Genomic DNA, 11,732 nt, shown 5'->3' with positions numbered 1-11,732 from the left:
TAAATGGTCTAGTTCAGAGAGAAAACAAGGTTAGACTCAAGGATTTCTTTCTTCTCCTTTTTCTTTTCTCTATCTTTCTTAGATAAGGAGAAAAGGGGTTGAAAATAAAGAAAGGGGAATACAGGAATATCTTATGGGAATAATAAGACAAAGGTAGATTATTGAATCTATTCAACTTAAGGCTTCATTTGTTATTTTCAAATAAGGTCATTTTTAACATTGGTAAATTTTAGTATATTGATACAAATTCAAGGATACTTCTATTACTTTTTTTATTCTTTTATTTTTTTATTATTAATTACACTTTATTCACTTTGTATCTCCCCATAAGCTCCTCCCTCCTCCTCTCCTGATCCCATCCTCCCTCCCCCTTCTTCACGTATGCCCCTCACTTCCAATACTTTTAAACTGCTATTATAAACTGTTTAGGATATTAGGTAATGCAAGTTAAGTGCTAGTTAATCAACTTATAGTCATGTCAGACACTAGTCTAATTTATCACAGGAGTATACATCCTAGGTTTAACAGATAGATATGATTCTATAGACAGGTTGATTATAAAAGGATAGTAAGTCTTCAGAAATTTCAGAGACCTACAGAATATGGCACTTAAAAGTGTCTTTATTATTTTAAGAATTCTTTGACAATGAGACAGGTCATCTCCTGGCAGCACCCTCTCCCCTCAAAGATGATGATGAGCATCCAAGAACCTCCATATGGAGATGGCTTCAAATGTGGCAAACAAGCCACTCGGGCAAAGAAAATACCTTCACTTCATGACAGACAGAATTCTGCCAAAAATGGGCAAGCTTAAATGCAGGACAAGTCAGCTGCTGAACTCTGCCAAGACAGGGTAAGCAAGTCCTAAATAGTTCCTGCTTCATATAGATGTCTGTCAAATATACTGAGCCAGAAGGCTGAAGATGATGCTCCAACATTATAGAGAGTTTTGGGTGATTGTTCAGGCAGCAAACTGTCTCTGTCAATTTTTTATTTTTTGGAAGCTGCTAACATGCACTTCCTATTTACTCCAGTAACTAATTTTATTCCTTCTCAAGTTTCTAGTGGGGTTGAAGACCAAATAGTTATATTTCCACAATTAAGCTTAAGTTGTTTAGATTTTTTTTATTTTTTTTATCAGTTACATTTTATTAACTGTATCCCAGCTGTGTCCTGATCCCTCATTCCCTCCCAGTCCCTCCCTCCCTCCCTCATCTCCACCATGCCCCTTTCCAAGTCCACTGATAGGGGGGACCTCCTCCACATTCATCTGAGTTGTTTAGAATTTAAGAAAATGTTTTCATATAGGTAATACCAATAAGGATAAAAGTTAATTTAGCTATAGAACTCTAAACTTGTCAAGATAGGATAAATAATCAAGTACTTTCTCCTAAGTCGCCAAATGCATGTGAACTGGACATGGCACATGTAAATCTTACCTAATAGTTTTCATAACTTTTATAATTATTATTGTATTGAAAGAAAAGGAGCCTTTTATTGGACTTAAAGGGAGAAATGTTGATATAATGTTCTTATGGAATGTATACAATTTACCCTTGTTCATTCAAGTGCTGATTTCTCTACCCCATATCTGGTTTCAATCTGGACATTGCATGCCACCATTTGTTTGTGTAAACATGCCACTGTTTGTTCCAGCAATGGAGAGAATAAGGTGGGACATTCTGGTCCAGAGGGGAGGAGAGAGAAGCAAGTGGGAGAGATCGGGGAGCAGAGATCAGCAGGACAGGACTTGGAACCATGAGGAGAGATGAATGGGGCCTAAGATATGACTAAAAGCAAATAATAATGGGTAAAATGTGAATGGTAGGAAACTATGGGGGTTTGGGGGCTTAGGATGGAGTAATCATTGCCCAGCATTGTGCTCTAGGTTAACTAAATTAATCTCAGTCTCTGTGTGGTGATTTGGGTGTACAGATGGTTTAGGAATAACTGTGTTTAACTAAAAGTTAAATAAATAATAAATATTAATTACCCACAACAAAAGTCCCAATGTCTTCCACAAGCCTCAAAAACCCAGCATGATCAAGCCTGTCACAGCAACAGCCTATGCTCAGGAACCAACTTCTTTCTAAGTTACTTTCTATTTCTATGTTAAGACAATGGCCGAGTCAACTTATTTGGGGCTGAAGGTTTCAGAGAATTAAGAGTCCATGATGTGGGAACAAAAGCATGGTGGCAGGAACAGCTGAGAGCTTACATCTTGATCCAAAAGTTGCAGACAGGTAAAGCTAACTGAATGGCGTGAACTTTTCCACTCCCAAAGTGTGTCTCACAGTGACACACCTCCTGCAACAGAGCCATTTCCCTAATCCTTCCCAAACAATTCCAGATGGGGACCAGGTATCCAAACACACGAGCCTGTGGAGGGCATTCTCATTCAGACCACCACAGAGCCTTAGCAATCTCAGCACAAAATTTGTCCCTTTGATGAGCATCTCCCCGTCTTCCCCTACCAGCATCTGGTAAGAATCATTCTACTTGGCATCTGTGAGTTTGGCTCTCTACAGGAGAGCCCGTTCAGTGTTGTCCTCCAAATTGATCTGTGCTATGGCAAACGACAGAATATCTTTCTCTTTTCATAGCTGAATAATATTTTATAAGAATAGTTTTATATAACAGGAGCAGAACCAAAGCAGAAGGGAAATGCAAAGCAAATATGCATCCGTTTCTAGGAAGGGCATAATAAGTGGTCATAGCCTTTGACACTTAGGACAACAGAAATGTTTCCTCACACAGTTCTAGAGAGTAGAACCCCAGATCAAGGTACCAGCAGGACTACACCCTCTCTGAAAGTTCCAGAGAAGGATCCTTCCTTGCCTCTTCCAGATGCTGTTGGCTTCCAGCATTTCTTGGCTTGGGGCAACGTCATTCTCCAACCCCTGAAGGTGTTCTCAATTAAGGCTGCTGCTGCTGTCTCCTCACTCCTGCCAATGCCAAAGTAGAAGTAGGGAAAGGAGGAGAAGGTCCTCTCCCATCATGCCTGGGAACTGGAACTTGTTTTCTGTTGTTGGCAGAAGCCCAGTCTCTCCCTGCACTCAGATTGTGGGCTGTCTGCCTGCACTCAGTTACTGGGCTATCAAATGGCAGCCTGATGCTGTAAAGTCCTGTCGATTTCAGGGTCTCTCCAGCCCCTGCTGCTGCAGCAGAGCTCAGATCACTGTTGGAGCTCTCCTACACTGCTTCTGTTATCTAGGATTGCCATTGGGCCCTGTTTTTGTTTGTTTGTTTGTTTGTGTGTTTTTATCCCTATCAGTAGAGTGCTTACCTCCAATCAGTAGACGAGTCTGTGCTTTAAGTGGTGAATACCTTTCATACCAAGTCATCATTTTATATTTATAGGATTAAGCCAGATAGTTGCATCGAGGAAATAGAATGCACTGATGTAATGTTACTTCATAGCTATAAATTGCTCATCGGATTTATCACTTACTGTATAAAAATACTGCAGGTGTGCTTCTTGTTTTTCTTCTAGTCTGCATTCCCTCCAACACAGCGTTTAGTGAATGTCAATGGCCATAGAGCAAATCATCTTCCACATGTCATACTTGAAACATATATAATCTTAGACTCAGTTCTGAATCCAGACTCCATATGCAATATAGACATATTCTCTCACTAGCAGAGTCAGCAAAGCCACACTTACTTATCTCAAGCCTCAAGCAGAGACGAGTCTGCTTCCAAGCTCTCTTGGCTGTTGGTGGATCTCAGACTCACATTGTCTGCTGGCCAATGACACCAGGGCTTTGCCATGTGAGCCTTCTCCTTCCACCAGAACAGGGCTCCAGAGGGAAGAAGCAAGAGACAGAGAAAAGGTAAGTTAAGACAGCTACCGCTGCGTCTTTCTGAGTTCAGGGAATGTACCCTGTCACTTCTGCTATATTGCTTCCTAGATGCAAACACCAGGTCCAGCCTACCATCAAAAGCACAGAAACACTGGCAATCAGTTTAGATACCACCTGCTCAGGGAGGCCACACAGGGTGCTGCTCTTCAAATGGCTCTGAAGGAGAACCAACATTTTGTTGTAGTTTAATTTCCACTTCATTATAGGCCACTCCGAGGTAACTAAGCACTGAAATATGTAAGTAACTCTGGGGCCATTTTTATTCAAACTACCACGTTAGAGGAGAAAAGTAATCATCAGTCTCACCCAAGTATGAACCCTGAGACCTACAACCAAACAGACCTACAACCTGCAAGATATACTGGTACAGTAATGGCACCAATGTTATGGGAGCAACCAATGACTTTTTTTTTTAACTTAAGATCCACTCTATGAGATGGAACTATGTTCCTGAACCATTATTGAGGCCAAAAATCTAACACTAGTTTATGTCATGGACCCTGGGGAAAACCTATTATTATTATTATTCTGCTAAATGAACATAGCAATAAAATGATTCCTAGTGATATATTACTATCCCCATAGTTTAACATATAGCTCAACACTCATCAGAGAAGCTTCTTACAGCAGATAGTAATTAATCCAGACCCATAACTGGACAGTCTGAGATTTTTGGAGCACTCGGTCTTAAATGGGATGGCTTTATCAAACCCCTCCTCTCAAGGATCAGGATCTTAAGACCCAAAGGTGGTCAATGACTCCAAGAAAACAGCAAACAGTGTTGATGCAAAGAAGACCTCACAGAGGCTGTGGCAGTATGCCCAAGGCCTGCACAAATGCAAACCAGACAAAATCCCAGCACAGAAAAGGGAAAATGGGCACAAAGCCCCACCCCTAACCAAGAAGCCATTTGTAATTGATATCTTTTGGAAGTTTTTACCAATGGAGTAATGATTATACTCCAGGGGACATCTCATGCTTAGAAACAGTTGGACCAACAGACTCTATATTGTGTGTATGTTGTTGATGTCGGTGTTGTTATTACGGTTTAATATTTTTGTCAGTTTGGTTATTGTTTTGTTTTCTTTGGTTTTGTTCTGTTTTGAGGTAAGAGAAATAACAGGAATTTGATGGATAAGGAAGTAGGGAAGAACTGAGGAAGCTTAGGGGAGGAGAAATATGATCAAAATATAGCATATGAAAAAAAATAATGTAGTTACAAAAGAGACCTTACAGAAATAACCAGAAAGCTCTTAGAGCTAACACATTCAGCTAAGTGGAAGGATGTAAAATTAACATACGAAAATGAAAAGCTTGCCTGTATGCTAATGACAAACATACTGAGGAAGAAATCAGGGAAACAAAATTCAGTAAAAAGGAGCTGGTGAGATGGCTCACCAGTTAAGACCACTGGTTGCTCTTCAAGAGGACCTGAGTGTAATCCCTCACACCCATATGGCAGCTCACTACTGTCTGTAACTTCAGTTCCTGGGGATCCAACACTCACACACACAAACACGCAGGCAAAACCCCAATGTGTATACAATAAAAATTAATAAATTATTTTATAAAAGTTAATAAAAAATATCTCAGAATAAACTTAATCAAGGAAGTGGACAGCTTCTATGAGAGAAACTTTAAAACACTCCAGAGAGAAACTGAAGATGACACTATAGACTGTGGAGCTACCCGCCATTCTCTTGGACTGAAGATTCAATAGTGCGAAACTGGCCATCTTAGCAGAATCAGATTCAATACACACACACACAGAGAATTAACAAATGAACAAACTGTAACTTAAAAAATGGGCTGAGTTGCTGAACAGAGCTCTGAGGAGAAGGAACACTCTCAATTCCATCGTCATCGACCTCCTATGTTGGTACCTGCAGGTTCAGCCAACCATGGAGCAGAAGTTTTTGAAAAGGTTGTCAGCATTGAACTTGTACAGTTTTTTTTTCTCAAGTTTAGTCTATGAACAATAAAGTTAAGCAGCTGTTTCTATGAATTTGCATTGCACTCTGAATTATAGGTAGAGACCGACCACCATCTTATTAGTTAAAAAAAAAAAAGAAAGAAAAAAAAGGAATTATAACACCAGATGACATTTGTACCCCAAAGAGAAGGTCTCAGAACTGATCTAAAGAAGTCAAGGGGAGACACTTCCTCTGATCAGAGTTTTCAGATCCTTTGAGTGGCACTGACTTAAGGATTTTATAAATACAGGTGACTTTCTAAAATGCCTGTCCTGCCCTATGTAGCAGCACACACTTTAATCTCAGCTCTCAGGAGGAAGAGGCAGATGGATCTGGATCTCTCTGAATTCAAGGCTAGCCTACCCTGCATAGTCAGTTCCAGGCCAGCTACACACACACACACACACACACACACCACCACCACCACCAAAGAAGAAAGTAGCTTTCCTGTCCCTACTCTCTTCAGGTCTCCTCAAAGTTTATCTTAAGGGTAACCTCATACATACAAATGAAGAAAAGGCTTTCACTTTCTTTTTGGGGAGTGGGCGTGGGCTCAAGACAGGGTTTCTCTGTATAGCCCTGGCTGTCTTAGAAATCACTCTGTAGTCCAGATTGGCCTTTAACACACAGAGGCCGGCCTCTGCCCCGAGTGCTGGAATTAAAGGCATATGCCACCACTTCCTGATGGCATTTACTTTTTTAATCTTGTTTTGTTTTGTTTTGTTTTCTTTAGACAAACTATTATGTAGCCCAGTCTGGCTTTGAATGCCTATGTGCTGCTGGGAATCAACTCCACAGCTGGGACAGTGGGTGTGGCTCACCAGGTGAAGACATGCTTGCCACCAAATCTGAAAACCTGAGTTCAGTCCCTGGGGCCTACCTAGTGGAAGGAGAAAACCAACCCTTGCCAGTTGTCTTACACTCACTCACTCACTCACTCATACATAGAATAAATAAACAAATGTAATAAACCCAGGGTTTATGCTTGCATGGCAGGAACTCCACTACCTGAGCTACATCCCAACCCAAGGAGGAAAAGAAACGTTTTTGAGCACCAACTATGTACAAGACTCAGGAAGTTACTGCCATGGCTAACGGATCATCTATGTTCTCATTTGGTTCACAGCATGTCCTAGAGAAACCCTTAAGTCACTTACATCAAAATATTTTAGAACTCAAGTGTCATCTTGGTTTCTAAGAATTTCACAAATTTCTATACATGCTCCCAAACAAGCTACAAGCTTCTGAACTCAGTCATCCCATTTCATATTCCTCACAGTCTCCAACAGCACACCAGGAAGAAAATCGCTCTATAAAAAGCTCAATATGGCTGACATTTACTGAGCCAAGACCATTCTGAATCCTCTATTCAGACACTAAATGCTGTGATCAGGGCTCTGTCCCAAGACTTCTATATGGTCTTGCTTCTCTTCATCCTCGCCATGCCCCACCCCATCCACAGTCATTCAAGGCTTAAAGTAGAAACACCTTCTGCTTGGCAATCACAGTAGGAGGGAGGTAGAGGCAGGAGGGGGGGGCTGGAGCATTTGAAGCCAGCTAGGAATACATATTGAAACTGCTCAAAAACCCCAAAGACTGGGTGTGTATGTAGCTCAGTGCATTCTATCCCTAGCACCTCCTTTAAAAAAAAAATCAAACCAACCAAACAAACAAACAAAAGCAAAACAACAACAGCAAAAACCTCTGCTTTTGCTCCTTTGACTTTTGCTGGACAAGCTCTGTCACACTAGATAGCCCCCAGGGGTGGGGGCAGGGGAGAGCCAGATCGTGAGATGGAGCCTTGCAAAGTTTCTTAACTGACAAACCCTCACTGGGGCCTCTCTCTACCAGAGTCCCCAAAGGAAATGAAAAGGGGTGGGTAAAAATCTCTGCTTGTGAGGCTGGAGAGATGGCTCAGAGGCTAAGAACACTGTTCTTCCAAAGGTCCTAAATTCAGTTCCCAGGAACCACATGATGGCTCGCCATCTAAAGTAAGATCTCCTGTGCAGACAGAATGTTGTATAAATAATAAATAAGTCTTAAAAAATGTTTTTAAAAATAATCTCTGCTTGCAAAGCCCACGTTGAGTACTGTGCAGGCACAAAGGTGAACCAAACAGGTTCCTGGCCCTCAAGAATTTACAATAGTCAAAGCAGACTAACCCTCAGGCTCCGTGAAGCACAAAGTAGAATGCGCCAGGTGTCGAAATGCTGGCAGCTGGAGAAAGCACTGTGGGAGAACAGATAGAGGAGAGATTAATTCCCATAAGCTGAGTATGCGGAGGATGTAGTATTGGGGGACAGCCCTTAGGAGCTGGGGGAAAACAACCCACAGATAACACAGTACTCTCTGACAGTCGTGCTTGGTGCTTTGCCTGGGTCTCCTGGGAAAGACGGAGAGAGTGTGAGGAAGCAGTGTTGGGGTAGGTAGATTTGAACACACACAGATACTGTATAGAGCTGGTTGTTCTCAGCTCTCAGGTAAGGAGCAAAGGATGCCATGAGGGAAGACTAGCAAATTGCAGAGTCCGTCTAGGGAAAGAGTGTAGATTCTGTGAAGGTGTAGAAATATGCGTGCGTGCATCTGCCTAATATTCTTTCATTGAAAAGGAGGCTTGGGATCTGTATGATTCTTGAGTTTTGCGTAGTTCATCTGACCTCCCTGATTCCCTGTTTGAGGTGCTATTATCCTTGTTTATTATCGAAAAGGGAACAGAAACACAGGTTATTAAGAAGCCCATGCAGACTCGTAAAACTGTCTGGTGATGGTGCAATCTGAATTCAAGGTCCTGTGTGCTGGGCAGTGGTCCCCGCATGGGCTTTTTGCCTCGAAAGCTGTCCAGCCACTTTCCCCCTAGTTTACACACCCTGTCTCTTCCCACTCAACTCCCCGAACTTTCCTCCATTACCACCTCTAGCTAGAATGGTCGAGCTCGGTACCCCAGGGCTGCCGGAGGCGTCCGGGAGCCCCAAATCCACTCCAAAACGTTTTGAGGCCCCTCCTATAAAAATGCTTGGAGCCCAGGCCAGACATGGGTGTGTCCCACGGGCGATGCCTGCGGCTCGGGGCGGGGCGAAGCTTAACTAGGGGCGGGATTTGGCTGTGGGGCGTGGCCAAGCAGTGGGGCGGGCCCGGAGAGCCGGGTCGTTGCAGGTGCCTCCTCCACCGCCTCTCCCGGTCCCCGGCCGCGCCAGGCACTGTGCCTGCAGCCGTGGGAGCGCCTTTGTGCCTGGCTGGGGTGAAGCTGCGACCGCCCCTTGTACGCCCCGGTCCATTGTCTTCCCGGCTGGTGCCACCGCGGCCGCCGCAGCGCCGAGCCGGGTGGGCGCCCGCATCCCAGGCGCGCCGTGGGAGATGAAGCTCCCGAAGCTCCCGAAGCCGTGGTGGGCGGGCGGCGGCCTCCTGCACCTCACGCTGCTGCTGAGTTTGGCCGGCCTCCGTGTGGACCTGGACCTCTGCCTGCCGTCGCCGGCCGCCGCACTTTGGGAAGAGCTGCTCCCACTCGGTCCCACCCTTCCCGCCTCGGCTTCTAGTCTCTTCTCGGCCTCGGGAGGCTGGGGACGTCCCCCCCAGCTGCCTGCCAAGGGCCGGCTGCTGCGCGAAGTGCGCGCTCTCGGAGTACCCTTCATCCCCTGCACCCGCGTGGACGCGTGGCTAGTGCACAGCGTGGCGACCGGGGACGCAGACGGGGCCCACGGGCTGCTCGGCACCGCCGCCTCGTCGGCCGTGGGAGACGGTGCCCAGGCGCCCCCCGCGGGCGGCGGGGACCCTCGAGCGGCTCAGAGCAGCCCTCTGGCCGCCGAGGAGGAGGAGGAGGCGAAGGCGGCAGAACCGACGGCGCAGGTGCGAGACGCCGGCGGGAGCCAGGTAACCTAAAGGGACGCGAGCGAGTGTTAGGTCTACGCCCTCCGGGCTTGGAAGGACCGGCCGGAGCCCTAGGGTCGCGACGGCTACACAGGGTCACACCCACTCTCTCCTTTCTGCTTACCCTAGGTAGTTGTAGGTTGTGGAACAAATCTGCCCCACCTCTTTTTGAATGAAGGAGATGGAATTTGATTTTGGGGAAAGTGGATGGAATCCACTTGCGTGCGGAGAACACCCTTCCTTGTGTTTGATGGCTGTAGAGGGTAGTTTGGTAATGGGGAAGCGAGAGGGGGAGGGTGCTGTCCAAACCGTGGCATTTTAATCTTTAATCCGTACCACGAATTCGTAAAGATGTCTTGGTGGGGAACCTGTGCAAGATCTGGAGGAGGCCCCGGTCTCCGAGAAGACGCGCATCTCTCTGAAGAACCACGCACCCTACGCCGCTCAGGCAGGGCCCTGGTCTTGAATTTAACCTTACCTGTAGCCTGTTTATGGTTGTACTGTTGTGCTCCTGGAGTAAGGGGAGCCCCGGTGTTCAGTGCAGTTGGTCCCTCTGTGATTTAACCATCCACTTCCTCGCCTGGGAGTCCTCCCTACTGGAAACGTGTAAGATCCCTTATTAACATACACAAAGCACTCCAGTGTCCTTTGGTTGCCGGTTCTCCCCTTCAGATGAACTTTTTTTGTTGTTGTTTTTAAAGGGTTCCACAAGATCTGTAAACTGAAACCAGAAAGACCTCTGCAGCTAGAGAGCTCCTGCCTCCCCGGGAGTTTCCTTAGGCCCAGAGCTTGATGTTAACTGAAATGAATCCACAAGTGTTTGTAGGATGTTGTTTTTGTGACAGCAGTCTTGTGCAAAATGGGGCTGAACTGGTTTGTTTGCGGCTCTTCAGATTCACCCTGTTTGTGTAGGCACTTGCCTGACAGGCTCCTCCACCCTTTCTTGGAGGGGTCAGTGAGGTGCTGGTGATTCACTGTTCTTCTGGTTTGATCCCTTCCTCCTCCCAAGGATGGGAACTAATGGGGTGGGGGCCGGTGTTAGCCTTGGTAGGCTCCTGTTGGTGTAGCACAGACAGGAAGCCGTGCCCCATTCCACTTCACAGATCTGAAGTCCAAGGGAGAGGGCTGTCACCCCCAGAGGGGCGCCTCTGCCTTCTCTGGTCCCGTAAAGTGTGGATTTGAACTCCAAGGTGGATTCTGTACGAGGTGGCACCGCACCGCTCTCACAGCCCAATGTCATCCAGCTAAGTGTACAAGCCTGTGAAGGGGAAAGGGAGGCTTTTCTGAGAACTTTCTTCCCATCATTACCTGGTTGATACCTATGCAGGCTGGTGGGCTCGTTTCGGAGGCAGCTCTGAGGGCCTGGGAACTGAAACACAGGGTAAGAAACTGGAAGCCAGGAGAGGGTAGTGCACACCTTTAATCCCAGCACTCAGAGGCAGAGGTCTAGTTACACAGCAAGTTCCAGGACAGCCAGGGCTACACAGAGAAACCCTGTCTTTAAAAACAGAACAAAACCAACCAAACAAAAAGAAAACAAACAAACAAACAAAAAAAACCTTCTGCAAGGTAACAAAAGTGGCTAGTGATGGAGAGTGGAATCTGAATCCAGGTGTCAGACTCTCTCTCTCTCTCCTTGGCTGTGCTGGACTTGCTTTGTAGACCAGGCTGGCCTCGAACTCACAGCAATCCTTCTGCCTCAGCCTCCACACATGCTGGAATTACAGGCTTGCACCTCCACACCGGCTATCTTTCTCTTCTTACCCTCTGGGTCAGCCAATAGTCCTCACAAGGAGGACCTGGAGACCCTCTTTCTTAAAGCCATTGTGGTCCACCTCCTCCAGTCTCCCACCACCCTCTAACACTTCTCTTGGCAGTGCCTTTCCTGGCTGGGCTGGCATGTGTCCCTGCTGGACCCATGGGAGCAGTGAGATTTGGCTCTGTTCAATCAAGCAATGATCAGTTGCCGAGCCCTTTAGAACTCTGGGAGCCAGGTCACTGTTGCGGTACGTGTCCGATTTGTACTTAAGGG

At 46.0% G+C, this 11,732-nt stretch overlaps 1 protein-coding gene across 1 annotated transcript in view; it reads left to right on the top strand.

Annotated features, from left to right (window-relative positions):
• Positions 1-8,966: 8,966 nt before the first annotated feature.
• Positions 8,967-11,732, top strand: part of Nfe2l3 (NFE2 like bZIP transcription factor 3) — a 32,423-nt gene continuing 29,657 nt past the window's right edge. Inside the window, exon 1 of the mRNA XM_021631082.2 lies at positions 8,967-9,703. Coding sequence (XP_021486757.1) covers positions 9,191-9,703 — 513 coding nt within the window. The 5' untranslated portion in view covers positions 8,967-9,190. The remainder of the gene's footprint in view (positions 9,704-11,732) is intronic.

This window comes from Meriones unguiculatus, chromosome 3, assembly GCF_030254825.1.
Source record: "Meriones unguiculatus strain TT.TT164.6M chromosome 3, Bangor_MerUng_6.1, whole genome shotgun sequence".
Classification (NCBI taxonomy): domain Eukaryota; kingdom Metazoa; phylum Chordata; class Mammalia; order Rodentia; family Muridae; genus Meriones; species Meriones unguiculatus.
Note: the sequence above shows the minus strand (reverse complement) of the source record. Positions and strands in the feature narration are given on the sequence as shown.